This window comes from Hemiscyllium ocellatum, chromosome 5 (assembly GCF_020745735.1).
Source record: "Hemiscyllium ocellatum isolate sHemOce1 chromosome 5, sHemOce1.pat.X.cur, whole genome shotgun sequence".
Taxonomy (NCBI): Eukaryota; Metazoa; Chordata; class Chondrichthyes; order Orectolobiformes; family Hemiscylliidae; genus Hemiscyllium; species Hemiscyllium ocellatum.
In genome coordinates, this window is record NC_083405.1 from 92,701,618 (window position 1) to 92,716,073 (window position 14,456).

The 14,456-nt window shown below is 38.7% G+C and overlaps 2 protein-coding genes and 1 long non-coding RNA gene across 5 annotated transcripts in view; 1 reads left to right on the forward strand and 2 right to left on the reverse strand.

Annotated features, from left to right (window-relative positions):
• Window positions 1-558: 558 nt before the first annotated feature.
• On the reverse strand, window positions 559-7,416 carry skida1 (SKI/DACH domain containing 1). 2 transcript variants are annotated; one of them, XM_060824994.1, is made up of 2 exons: window positions 7,381-7,416; window positions 559-3,599 (listed from the first exon to the last, which is right to left on the reverse strand). In XM_060824994.1, exon 2 carries the CDS (start codon window positions 3,591-3,593, stop codon window positions 1,071-1,073), a length of 2,523 nt encoding a protein of 840 aa, XP_060680977.1. In that variant the 5' UTR covers window positions 3,594-3,599; window positions 7,381-7,416; the 3' UTR covers window positions 559-1,070. The 2 variants fall into 2 exon arrangements, with proteins under 2 accessions (XP_060680977.1, XP_060680976.1); XM_060824993.1 differs by lacking the exon at window positions 7,381-7,416 and adding an exon at window positions 3,768-3,861.
• A 1,683-nt stretch (window positions 7,417-9,099) lies between these two features.
• LOC132815788 (uncharacterized) lies at window positions 9,100-11,597 on the reverse strand. The gene is made up of 3 exons (XR_009644705.1): window positions 11,510-11,597; window positions 10,313-10,472; window positions 9,100-9,622 (listed from the first exon to the last, which is right to left on the reverse strand). It is a non-coding gene; the product is annotated as an uncharacterized LOC132815788 (long non-coding RNA).
• Window positions 11,058-14,456, forward strand: part of mllt10 (MLLT10 histone lysine methyltransferase DOT1L cofactor) — a 454,712-nt gene continuing 451,313 nt past the window's right edge. The window contains exons 1-2 of one of the 2 annotated variants that reach the window (XM_060824984.1): window positions 11,058-11,126; window positions 11,574-11,718. In XM_060824984.1, coding sequence (XP_060680967.1) covers window positions 11,574-11,718 — 145 coding nt within the window. In that variant the 5' untranslated portion in view covers window positions 11,058-11,126. Of the gene's footprint in view, window positions 11,127-11,179; window positions 11,719-14,456 lie in introns of those variants that run through there. The other variant, XM_060824989.1, reaches the window with a different exon arrangement.

The following is a 14,456-nucleotide window of genomic DNA, read 5'->3' on the forward strand; positions in this document are numbered from 1 at the left end:
CTGTCTTTTTGTGTAAATGTAAATCTGGATGGCTGATTGTCAGTTGCAGCATTCCTGGTATGTTTGCTGAACCTATGCTACCTGCATCACAAGCAGAATGAGTTTAGTTTCTTGCTCTTGTGTAAAGTCTTCAAACTGGAAGTTACATGGTGAGCCATGTGCCTGTATTATTTATTCCTTGTTTTCAAATTAAATGCTAAAATTTAATGGTCATCAAAACTAAAAATCCTCGACTGTTGATTGATTCTGCTTTGTATTCATTCTCTAATCAGTTTTTTTTTAATGCTTGTTTTATCTTAGTTACTTCTGTGTAAGTCTGTACGAAGTTAGATGAAAACACTTATGATAGACAAGCACTACAGCTAGGGCTAATTTTGTAGCTATTCTCACAGTTCCAATAATGAACATTTAAAACAATTATTTTACATTTAAGAACTAAAGACAACAAAGCATTGAAATCAGTAACCTGCTTGTGCTTATCTATCTAAACATCAATGATATGGACTCTTTCAAGATAAAAGCATATTTTATATAGAATGACGGCCATATTGAGTCAGATGAAAGTACATTTTTTTTCTTTTTTAAGTTAAACACACATTCATAATTTGCCATGAATCCAATACAGTAATAATCAATCATTCAGGCAAAACATCAAGTCATTTGCGATTTAAAACTGTAGTGCATAAATTTAATGGCTCATTTCTAACATTTCACTATGTCGACTTCTGACGTACAGTGTGCAGTAACCTTGTGGAGGGACTGACTTATAATTCGAACATTGAAACAATGTTGATTAAATTGCTTGAAAACAACCGTTAAACAACCTCAAAGTGACATTAGTATTTCAGAAAGTGTAGTGTGGAATGCCTCGGTCAGTAGATAGCAGTGTTTGGTCAATTAAAAGAATAATCCACACGAAGGGGTTTATGTCTTTAAACAATATTCCAATATGAAAATTTGCTGTATGTCGAGACTTAATATCCGGTCATGGCTCATTACAAAGAAAACAGGAAAGTACTTTTTAATATAAATTTGCACAAACAGAAGCCTCCTTATCCAAAATATCTCTTTCATAAGTTAAATCGTCTGAATTTATGGCTAGGCGGGAGAGGTATTACAGCACCACCCATCTGCCATTTCCACACGGGATGGGCCTTCTGAGGTGCTTCGGGATCCTTAGTAGAGTTCAGTGAATAAGCAGGGCACAAATCCCCATCGTTGCCAATAATTAGTGACGGTGGAGAGGGAAAATTTGCCATGAAATTAAATGGCCTTTTCACCGTGGATGCTACACCATTGGCTATGCGTTTACGTTTATTTGAACCAGCAAATTCTTCTAGTGTTCCTTCATGCACATCTGTTTTACCTGTAAGACGCGGATTCTCTGATTTCACAATTGTTTTTACTGACGAGTTTTGCAAAGTGTGCTGTTTCCCCAACACTAAAGTCCTGTAATTCCTTCTTATTCTTGCACCATTTCGGAATTCGCAGTCCTCTAATACTGGAATGTTTAAAGTGCGTTGAAGGTCTTCTCTTGGTCTGGAAGCGTTTTGGGAAGAGGTGGCCGTTTCAGTGCACACATGGCTTTCCTTTGCTTTTGTCGAAAAACAGTCTCGTATTTTATTTTCTCTTAAAGTGGCCTCTGCTCGCTTCGATACATTGCACGCATACTTGAGTTTCTTTCTAGGCTGTTGGGGCACATATTCATACTCTTCGTCACAGCTATTTTCTTCTAATTTTACTGTAATATTGTGCATAACTGCTTTCCCCATGTGTGCATTGTCGCTGTGGATGCGGACAGCGGGGCCCTGACTTCTGTCCGTGTTTACACTCTGGAAGGTTGAGGACAGTGCGATGAAATTGCCGGTATTCGGTTCTATCTCTGCATTTGCTGCTAATGAAGAATCATTGTCTGCAGGCTCGGAAACTATTGTCACCTTGTTTTCTTCTGCACAGTGTGCTATAGATGCTCCAAGGCATTTATTTGATTCTGTTAATGTTCTTTGTTGTGGAAACTCGGTGTTTCCCTTTGGGTTAGTAGGGGCAGGGCCCCCTTCTTTCGCACAGTTAATTGTCGATTCAGTCCTCTTTAGATAATGGGAAATTTCGGAATGCGGGAACGCAAACTCAGATATCCTATCATTGTTTATCTCGGCAAGGCAACTTCCATAGCCAGTTGAGCAGCATACGTTATGCGCCTTAATAGTCCAGTTCTGCTCGTTTCTCTTCACAATAGTCGCGGACTTTAAATTACAATGGGAAGTTCTTCCTTCCAGGAGATCGGTACTGGCTGTTTCATACACGACATTATTGCTTTTCGCTTGGAATTGGTAGTGGAAACTCGGCTGCGTTAAGACGAGAGGTTTGCTGCAGATGCTCGAGAAACTGGTGCGCCTGAATCGTATGCTTTGAACAGAAACTTGGCTGGAGACGGAGCTGGAATCAGATTCGGACGAAGTATCTTCGTCACTGGCCGAGGTCACGTCGGAAGAGTCAGACACCGAGTCGTCCTCTTCGTCGGAAGAAGCCGAGTTGCTGGAACTCGACAAACTTGACCCAAAGTCCGAGTCGTTATCTGCGCGACCCGAAAAAGAGCTCGACTCTGAGTCGCTGCTGCAGCTTTCCTGCGAGGGCCCCTGGTTGCACTGCTGTCCGTTGGCAACGTGAAATGTATTCAGGCACTCGGAGTCTCCTTTCGCTTTGCAAGATTTAGGAGCAGCTGCCGCCAGCAAGACTCGCTTGGCGGTGCTTGAACTCCCTAAATGTTTTTGAGTGATTTCACACGAACTTTTGCGCCTGAAGTAATACGTCAAGCCGGTAGCGTTTGGAGACTTAGGGTAATAGGCGATGGCGGATTGGTAAAACACTGGATGCCTGCAAATCATACTTCGAAATAAGGAATGATTGGTGTGAAATGCTACACAGTTGCTCGATATTTCCGCAGTTTCGTAGTTTTGGGGGATTTTGCAATGTGATCGGATCATTTCAGTGTAACTGTGGCTGGTAAATTTACTGTAGAATTGAGGTAGATTGGAGGCCGGTAGCGAACTGCCGTCTCCTCGCAAAGCCCTGTTCATTCCAGCCAGAGGCTGGGGGGTTCCATTCAAAGTCAACCAAACTTTGTTCTCTTTCAAAATACTCGCGCAGCGATCAGTGGGGGTTTTCTCCTGGTTGAGTTCGGTTGATAACAATGTCCCGTTTATTTTTCTCCTCTTAGTCTTAAGAACCCGTTCAGTTTTGCAAGAAGTGTACAGGGCTTCAACGTCCTCCCGTGAAATGAGAGTGCATTTAGCTGCATGAAAAGCAATAGAATTTATTGCCTTGAGTTTTCTTAATTCTTCCAAATCGCAATGATGTTTCTTCACGTTTAGATGGTCCATCCTTTTGTGTACTGTTGTCCTGGGTATGTTTTTCAGCAGATTTGTAAATACTTGGGAAAGCGCAAACATTTGTTTTCCCTTAATTATAAGATAGCCAAGTCTCACACCATCCACTTCTTCATAACCCGATTCCAAGTCTCCCATCTCGCTACCTGAATTTTGTCCCACATTCGCTGGACAAAAACATCGACTGCGGAATTCGACATTCCTCATGGCATCCTGTTTAAAAACACATATTATTACTGTTTCTGATTCAGCTGATCAAAAAAAAACTTTGGGAGATATTCAATACATAACATGGTATATTTTCTTTTTTTAAGAAAAAGCGATATCACGTGTTCTTTATATGAAGCTTAATTTTCAAGTTATAGATGCGTATTGTTGTACCTGCACTCTTTAATTTTCCCAAATACTCATGGATGTACTGTATGAGACAGAATGGAAGGAGAGAGAGAAAAAATGCAGCTGCTATTCCCGCCGCTGCTTCTCCCACAAATAAGATGACAGAGTGAAGTGAGTTCGCCGGGAGACACCTTCATCAATTAATTCCCCTAAAGCCAGCTCTGATTGGATGTCACTGACAGGTGATGCAATAAAAATTGATATTCCACCCCCTCCCAAAAATCCCCCACTAATTAGCATACCCTTATACTCCCACCCTCTTGCTGAAGTAAATACAGTTAGTATGCAAATCTTTAATATACACACCACCTCCCCCAACCCCCTCCCACATCCCATCGCCCCCCTCCCCCCCGACAAAACATCATCCAAAAAAAGCGCTTTAGCAGCCGCAAGCTACCTGGTTTATTTTATACATTTATTTCTTCTGCCTTCCGATATCGCAGATATAATTGTATACAAAAGGAGCATGCGCTTTATAGTTTTACCCTCGACTTTCCACTTTTTTTAGGTCAGTGCTATAGATGCAAAATATTTGATGCGCACATTGTGCTTATTTGAAGAAAGACAATCTCACATACGCTTTCGGGGGCATTCTTTAAGTCAAAAAGTTCCAGTTATATTCCATGGGAAAGATATTAATAACATTTTGCATTTTAATATAAACTGCATTTTATCCTAAAGGAGAAAATTATCTTTCCATATTCGGCATAGAGTTTGCACTAAAGACAGCTCAAGAATGAATGTTGTTCTTAGACACATTGAATGTTTATTTATCCCATATTTGCTCACAGCATTTATCAACACGTGTTTAACAATTTGTAAGGAATCAAACATCTACATATTCAGTATAGAACAGAATTCCAAAGTACATAATCGCATATATAACATTTTCCTGTTAAAATGCTATTTGCAGACTGAATTAGCAATCTTGCTTGGGCACAGCGTATGACATTAATGCTGGGCGAGCGTCTACAACTAGGCTTATTTTCTCATTCTTCAAGACGTAAAAAACTGCGCCCATAGAATTAAGCCGATAACAGAGAACCTGGTGTTAGCTGGAACTTTCTGATTGCCGTAGTCGAGAGGCATTGCAGAATATACGTATTAAAAATACTAATTTTAAATTCGCTTTACTTTTCCGAAGGAAGAAAACTGTGCTTTTAAAAATGCAGTTTTAAATGCACGCTAGCATTTCTCCTTACACACATACAAAGATCTCCATGTGATAAAAATGGTATTGCAACAGTCCCCTTTCACTGAATGAGACTAGTGAACTTCCTCGCAGTTCACACGACAGATTAGCATATCATCTACAGCAAGGATGTATAAAACTTGGTATCATAACATGTATGTCTCACGTAACTAAACATATGATAATAAATTAAAGACAGATTACAAGTTTCTCCCCTCTACTGGTTGGAAACAGGCTGGGTGAATCACACGGACTTTATGTTTTTCATAGACATCCGTTTTCACAATGGCCACCTCGCTATCGGAGAAGCAGGTATCTGGAAATTGCCATGAAGGCGTCCGCAACAACGTTAAACTTTACGTTTTACCGCAATGAAGAAAAAGCAGCTCAGAACAGTGATTGAATATCTTAATAACTTAATCTTTTTGAAGCTCTTCTGACCAGGCAGTTTAAGCATAAAGGCAGTCGATTACAAGCAGCGTGTAAAAATCTTGTACGGCAGTTGAGCGCTTTGACTCGGTATATAGGAAACGTTATGCAAAACTACCACTACTATTCTCAAAGTGCAAAGCTGAATATTGCACACTATAGATCGCCATGGAAAGTCTACACAAACTTAGAAGCTATCTAACAGAAAGTCTGGAAAAATAGTGTGATTCAGTTCATATTAGACAGAACAGAAGCGTTATTTGCAGTGCAACAGTACTAAACTGCAGAAAGGGGCGATGGGTTACTGAAGCGATGAAAGGAAGCTAGTTATTTCTACAATCAAACTTCATTTAATGGTCAATGCACTAGACAACGCATCATTGCCATTATTGCTGACGACAAGCAGATCTTTAATGCTTCTTTATTAGCCTTCCGCTTAAACGGTTCTTAGTTTGTATGAATTCTTAGGTTCACAGTATCATAAAATGTGTCAAAACAGAGACTCAATCACAATAGTTGTGCGTCGTCCAAGTACAGGTCATCCTTACAGTTCGGCCTTCATCACTATAAACATATATTGATCATTCTTAAAGGAATTCTTAATTAGGATTTGCACGATGTGTTACAAGACTCAACAGAAAATGTAGAGACAATCCTACGCACATATGGCTTTTGCCATTGTTTAATATTCTACACAGACAGTACAATGGAATAATCATCAAATCGCTTTAAATTTATGCTAGCTGATGTAATGTATAAAACTGGATTATGGGGACCATAAGGGCAAACGTGTAATGGCCGTCCATTTGGGGCACGCAAGGCATTTGGGGATCTCATGTATATGCTAAAATGATAACAACGAAGGCATATTTAATAATTTCTGTGTATAATTCATAAAATTACCAAACAATTACTGTCATTACTTGCATTTTATACGACCATTTTTTGCTGTTTAATTCTGTCATCAGATTTTTTTTTCACCATCAATATTTGACAGAAAATGACAGGTCGCTCTTGCACATCACTGAACGTCGTATATCCCAGGCTATTTAGGAACAAGGGGTTGAATCTGAAGAGAGGCTTTTCGAGGCCCTTCTATAAACACACGAGAGGCAGGTTGCCTCCGGATGGATTTATGTGGCGAGCTGTTTTTTGTCACTAGCTACCAACATACATCATAGAAGAACAGGAGTAAAAATCCTTGAATATAAGGGATACACACCAATGTATTTATACTACCACACACAGGGGTTTTATGTATTTTTATCCAACGTCGAGATGTCTGAATTGATAACAGCGAGATAGCACAGCAAGGTGGCTGCCTGTCATTTTAATCAAATCTAAGACCATTGTAAATGATTTGATCCCAGCGACAGCAGCATCCTTCATAGAACAACAATGATTGTTCTAATTACAATAGTAGGTGATTCCCAGAGAAACATATGATTCCCCTTTTGATACATTAAACTTACAGTGTGAATAAATATAATTGGGAGTAGCAACATTAGATAATTTTGAGGCATTAATTTATTTTACTCAGATATCCTGCAACCCCAAACCCACTCTTACTAATTTTTTTTGGCTGCACGTTGGGACAAAAGAGAAGTAGAAACTGGTTACATAAATAAAACTGACAAATGAGATAAATATTCCAACAGCAGTGTAAATAATCAAACGTGATTTTCACTCACAAAATGGAATTTGGAAGTGTTTCATATTTATGCAATAAATATGGTTGCTCTGATTAAATAGATCCATTTCTAAACTACTACGGACAGTAGAGCATCATGAGCTTATTTTATACTCCAACTCTCATCTGTGTTTGGATGAAATAATTTATTAATAGCGTGGATCTGACTTGTCAACAAATCCTATTTATCAATTTTACCCCGAAATAAATAAAAGCATCGTAGCCTGTTTAAGTTTGTATAATGTAATGGTTATGTTTTTCATCAGAGGCCTCAATCTTTTACTTACTCTCCATGAGCAGAAAGAGGCACATCTCACACACTTGCAGAATGACTTCTTGCTTCCCTCCTTAGTCAAAAAAATTATTAATCAAAACAAGCATGTTACAACCATGAAATCAGCTATATCATTGAAAGTTGTACTTAAGAAAGTATGATATTTAGCATATATTACAGTTTACAAGATTAGACAATCACAATTTATAACATTGATAAGATGGAAAAGCGAACATTTTAATTATACAGTTTAGCGAAGTAAAGAGACTTCTTTATCTTTGGGCAAAAAGTCCCGACTAATAATCAAATCAGAACAATCTGTAAATCCACAATTAATAGTAAAGAACATTTTAATATTGCATAGAATATAGAGAACATTTGTGGGTTAGTATATGAGAACTATCCAAACTGTATGGCACCAACATGCAGGTTAATATTGTATATTTTTTCCCAGAGACATCTAAGTTTTCACCAATCCTGTTTACTTAAAAAGTATTGTAAGAGGGTCGGCTGGAATGGCATATTGTTACAAAAACAACTTGTCTTACTGTGTGTGATGCTGCATCACTCTGTGATAAAATATAAACACTGTGAAAAGTGACACTTTATAAATGTATCAGTTGCCCCGAATATTTACATATTGCTTTGTTTTTCTGCGAATTCATCAGAAATTTAGCAGTTTTTTGTTACCACTTTATCAGTGAAAACCTGCCAAAAAGTAATTTTTAGTTAGTTGAAAACTAAATGGCAACTGTGATTTCAATGGTCCAGGATGGATTTCCAACAGGAATTTATTCTATTTTACTTGCATATAGACTGTATGCCAATTGTCTACTGACCCATAATCAAAATGTGTTGACCTTTCTACCCCTCTCCTGCCCCCTGACCTATCCCGAACTCAATGCAGCCTTTCTAAATTTGCAAAGCATTGAACATGCAAAGGGGGGCTGGGGAGGCTTTGTTCTCGACAGACCATAAGAGTGTGCATTCTGCTAAAAAGAAAGGACGCCCTTTCTTACTGATAATAGTTAAGCAAGAAAAACAGCTAAAGAGGGACTATATTCCTCCCTTGCAAGTATCAATATTCAAGTAATAGGCAGCAAGAGAAATAAAGTAGAAATTTAGACTTTTCTGGTAAACCAAGTGATCATAACAAAAATAAAGGAAGACCATGGTTTAGCTTGACTCAAATTTGAACGTAGTATAAATCGGTTAAATTACATAAGAAATAGCTCTAGTCACTTGGTTAGAAGTAGATAATATCATAAATAGTAAATCTGGTGAGGATTCAACATGTTCTCTGTAGTCTATTTAAAAACTGAAATGTTTAGAAACCTGCATTCACCAATCAAGTTAGGGGACACAAGTACTTCAATGGATTGAAATAGATGTTAACTAACAATGCGATGTTGCCGTGCATGAACTGAAAAATGTTTTATAAAACTACTTACAAGACACTGCCTTATGCAATTTTGTTCTGCTAACCGATGAAAACATTGACTGAAATTATATTTCTATTTGTAGTATTGTAAACGCATAGCTTGTTATCATTGAAAATCCTAATCAGGTTATAAAATTCAAACGTAATTGCATTTTTAAAAGACGCAATTTGGAGTACAATTACCTTGTGGTTGTGCAATAACCAGCGATTACAAAAACAAAGTTGTTGATTATGACTAAAACAAATTTCAACCTTATTTCTAAATCTGCCATGTGCTTATGGAAATGCAGATTTAGAATTAAAATATGAAATTATTTCCACTTTGAGTAAATTGTGAGAAAGCAGTGCAAACCATTTCCGTAATTTCAGAGAGTATTTACTGTTAAGTATAGTTTGCTTTTTCCGGGTCGAATTCACAATTCCATACGGATTTAAACTTTGCCCAGGGTTTTTAATGCAGCTTGCTGAAAGTGTCTTCTAAGAAACAGAAACAAGACAGCATGTTGGCAACAAGATTACTGGGACTTGTGGGCAGACCCTTGGTGATTTCGTTTTCATTACTAATGCTTAAAACGCGTTTATTCAAATCAAATAAACACAACTGCATTGCTCAAAGCAACATGAGAAAAAGTAAATTTGGATGAAAATAATTTATTTTCTGGGCTCTTATTGGAGTTGTAGGCCACTTCCTTTGAAAGTTCGACATTCAATTCGACTGGCAGCAGCAGAATTAGGATGGACTAGAGGGTCGTAACGTAACCGATTCAGAAGGCGGGGGTCTACATACTGCAACAACGTGCTCGGCAAGGCAGTCCTTAATGAAACAACAAGATTAAGAAAATATATGGTGTATTAAACACGGGTTGCTTATTTATAGCTATCGTTGAAGAGCTTCTGAGATCTAATATGCACGGAAACACTTTTGTCGATTTTAAAGCGCAGAAGGTAAGCCATTTCCAAACATGCCGTTGTTGGGTTCGAGGGCAGCAAGGCAGAAACAAAGGGAATTCATTCTCGATCTCGAAAATCAGTTATACATTTCCAATCCAAAGTGGCGAAAAATGTTGTATGCAGCAAATCTCTAGATTAAAGATACATTTCATTTTCGATGTTTTCAATCAGAATAACATTAAAAGCACAACATGTTCAAGCGCCGGACAAAGCATAACCCAGGTTTTTTTCCCACAGAAATAGGTTGCTTTTCGTGAAATCACCGCTTTAAAACGTCGCGGTATTCCCTTTTAGTCTCTTTTTAAAAGTATGCATATATCATAACTAATATTCTCAGCAAAGATTTTATGGCAACAAACAAAATGCATACAAAGGATTACCAGGTTTGCAAATCCTAGTGCATATGTGTTTTGCTGCCTTCATGCACATAAGCTCACAGAAGAAATTTGCAAAATTACATGTAACGCAAACCTCAATATTTTAATCATGGTGACATGTAAGTAGGATTAAGGCAAAGCAGTTGACTAGACATGTACTTTAATGTAAAGATTACCGGAGAAGTACCGGGATAAAGATGTAATTTTCAGTCAATATATTTTGTAACACCATGTTTGCAATCAGTAGTCCCTAGGACGCAATAGAGCGAGGAATTCCAGTGTCCGTGTTTCTTTCCAGTTTACCATTCTTGCCCATGTATTTAAGGCATTTTGAATCTAAAGCAAAATCAAAATTTATAAAAAAAGACATCACATTAGATTGATAGTTCTGCACTTTGGCTCTCTTTTTAAAGCTGGCAAATGAGACTAGCTTGCAGCGAGCTTTTTGCAGATTTAACGAACCTACCGTGAACAGAGTGATTACCTCAAAATAAGCAAGTTTTTTAAAAAAAATAGTCTTTATGCTGTTTCCCCGGGATTTTTAAAGTTTAAAAGTTGTAGCAGATCCTTTATAGATAAATATATGGGGAAAAAACCAAAAAGTAAATTAAACTACTTGTAACTGTCCAAAAATCCCCCCACCCTCCCCCTTGCTGCGCGCTGCAACTTAAATGTTGGGATCTGCAACTACTTAGTCTGATTCACGTGGGGAAGATGGGTTGAGCGAGTCACCTTTAACCTCCGCTCGTTCCGGCTTTGGCTCATTTCTATACCCACAATACCCATTTAGACCATCAATGCAAGCACGAGGAGGAGGAGGAAGAAAGTTTTTTTTTAAAAAAAAGCAACAGCACAACCGGAAGCTGAAATTCCCATCATTTTCCTACCTCCCCCTTCCCCTCCTACCCCCCGCCCGGAAGAAAGGAAGACCCAAGGTATCCGGAATGGTCGATAGAACGCCGGTTCGAAATAGAAGCAGCCCATTGGCCGGTGAGCTATCAATCATGGTTCCCCCACACCACCCACCGCCGCCACCCGCACGAAACAATCTCCCTCTTGCAGTGGCTGCAAGCTCGCGCAGTTTCCGTTGACACTGTCGGTTGTGCGTGAACATTCTCGCGCATGCCTATGCTCCCTCCGCTTCCCACACACACGTTTGAATCTCAGTTGCCCCCGCGTGGGTCGTCAGTGCGCCTGCTCGAGTTGTCGGTCAAGCCTGAGCTCAGGCGATTGGGAGCGAGTGTTCCCCTCTCCCCTCCCCCACCCCCTCCACTTTCCGCGTCACCATGGCTCTACAGCAATGTGGGACGTGAATTTAAAAACAAGGGTGTGCAATCACCCCCCCCCCCCCTCCCCACGTCCCTTGCTACTACCACCAGCGTCTCTTCTGTTTTTCCTTCCCCTGTCTTTTTTTTCTCTTTTCTCTTCTCCTCGTAGATGGTTTCAAGTGGACTTCCGGCTGACTTTTCAAATATGAAGGAGATGATTGGCGGCTGTTGCGTTTGCTCAGACGAGAGAGGCTGGGCTGAAAACCCCCTCGTTTACTGTGACGGACACGGTTGTAATGTTGCCGTTCATCAAGGTAAAAACACAAACTTTAAAGCAGAAGCAGCAGTGTAAAGAAACATCCCTGTCTGGGCGCTGAGGCCTTGGCCTCCGTCTCGCTCTCACTTTCTTCTTGAACTCTACATCAGTTTTAGGCCTAGCAAGGTTTGAGTATTAGTTATTCATTTAGAATAATCTCCAGAAAGTTTACGCGTTGTCGTGTGTGATTTACTAAAAATTGTTTGAAGTGGAGAGTTGTTTTCTCTTGTTCTATTAATATAAAGTGGCCCATTTGAAAAGAGCAAATGTGAAACCTAGGAAGGCAGCCAATATCGTGCAATTAATCAGAATTATGTAATAGGAGAGTAATTGGCTTATGTTGCTATGAATATGTTCACGTATGTCTGCATGTGACTATTCGTTTGTGTGTACATGTCTGTGCAAGTTATGCAATTGAATGATCGCCCAGGCAAAACAGCTTACTCACGTTTCTATCTAGATTTGTCTGTATATGTTTGTTTGTTGATCTGCATGCAATTTTATGCCTACATAGGTATGTGATTGGGTGTGTTTTTGTCTTGTACTGTATGATCGAATGTACTGGTGTCCATAGGAATGAGAGTTCTTGTCTGCTTAAGTATGTTCTCATGCATGTATAATGTGACTGGTTGTGTATGCCTACAGTTACAAATGCTGCCTCATCCATCATGGGCCTATATGTCTGTTTTAAACAAATATTCACGTGTGTGTATATGTCAGCAGATGTGACAGTGTGTGTATTATGTAGCTGTTTGTACAAATCTATATGCTTGTGAAGAGTGTAGATGCATATTTGCATTTATGTTTATACACCCAAGCGAATGCCTACATGATAAGTGCTATGGCATGGATCAGTTGAATAGTCAAGGTATTCTTCTTGGGCTGAGGGAATCCAAAACTAGAGAGTATAGGTTTAAGGTGAAAGGGGAAACATTATAAAAAAAAGACCTCAGGGGTACCTTCTTCCACAGAGGGTGGTACGCATATAGAATGAGCTGTCAGAGGCAGTGGTCGAGATGGATACAATTACAACATTTTAAAAGGCATCTGAATGGGTATACGAATAGCAAGGATTCAGAGAGATATGGGCCAAATACAGGCAAATGGGACTAGGTGAGATTGGGATGTCTGGTCAGTGTGGATGAGTTGGACCAAAGGGTCTGTTTCTGTGTTGTATGAATCTATATCTATAAACATATGATGTGTGCTATATGTGTGTTTTCATTGATTCACCTATGTTAGTGCACATACATCAAATAGACATGCTTTTCCAGCAAAATGCATGGATGCCTGCAGATACTGTATTCACGTATACGAGCATTGATGATTTAGTGTTTGTCTTCACATGTTTGACAAGATTACACTGTTTTGTCATGTTTATAATTTGCATGTGTATATATGTATTAATCTATGAAAAACTGCATGTGTACTTGAGTTTATAATATAATTCATACACAAGTATGCATCAGTATGTACAGCATTTGTCAATGTTCATGTTTTACTTGCATGCATTATGCCATGTGTAAATACTTTTACTTTAAAGTAAGTTACTGTGAAATGGCTTGGACATTTTTTTGTTCATCCATTGGGATTTAGGCAGCACTGGCTAAGTCAGCATTCTTTGTTTCAATAATTGCCATTCAGAAAGCGATAGTGAGCAGTTTTCCTGAATGACTAATCCTTGTGTGTAGTTACATCCACAATACTGTTTGGAAAGGAATTTCAGGATTTTGATCTGGTGACAGTGAAGGAATGGTGATACAGTTGGAGGCATCAAATGTATTCAAGTTGATGTCTGTTTGTCATTTGTAGATATGCCTTTGCATATTTATTTGAATGCCCCTGTTTGAATCTGTGCATGGGTGCGAAATGGGTGGATGTTCAATTATTTGCATCTGTGCAGAGATGCATGTGTTTATGCATTTGGTGTGCACTTGGGTATTTTTGTCTTTGGACTGCTGAATCAAAATGTGCATGCTTGTTTATGTTTTTACACTTAGATTTGTTTTTATGTGCACTATTTGCACATTTGCATGCATGTGATTCTTTGCGCATCCACGTGGAAATGTATGAGTGCTTTTTTGGTGCATACACATAAATACATAAAAATCTTGCTGCCTTTACATGCATGTAGGAAACATTACCTGTCCCCACATGCATGTACAGATAAAGTGCAAGTAGACATTAACCTGAGATCCACATTAATTTGTTTAAACGTGCAAATATGTGTTGTGTATTTGTATTTTGTGTGATAATGTATCTGTGTACGAGTAGAATTTGTGGTTTGGCTTGCTGTTTATTCCTGTCAGTGTCATCAGTAAAGGAAGATGTGTGCCTCATGGGACTGGGGTTGTCTCAAATTTGGCAGCAATGGTCTATAACTTAGACCACAGTAAATACAACATCATTGCCTTCTGTCGCTTGGTGCTGAAAAGTTTTTTTTTCTCATCTTTTTCACAAATGGATGCAATAATTGGAGCATTTTTATATTTTCTGTCCATCAAGCAAATGTATATAAATAAATGTATCTCCAAAGCTTGAAACCTCAGGAAAGGCAATATTATTTCCCTCCCATGAGTGTTGACCATTTAGAAGGTTCACATTATTAATAATCAAAACATAACTTACAGGCTATGGCTTCTGTAAAATGAGGAAATTATTTTGTAGTACATGTTGAGAAGTGCTTTGAGAGAATGACTTTAAAGCCAATTAAAGCTACACAGGCACGTGCTCAAC

Coding starts and splice junctions, on each gene's coding strand:
- skida1 (XM_060824994.1), bottom strand. CDS start 3,593: ATGAGGAATGTCGAATTCCGCAGTCGATGTTTTTGTCCAGCGAATGTG.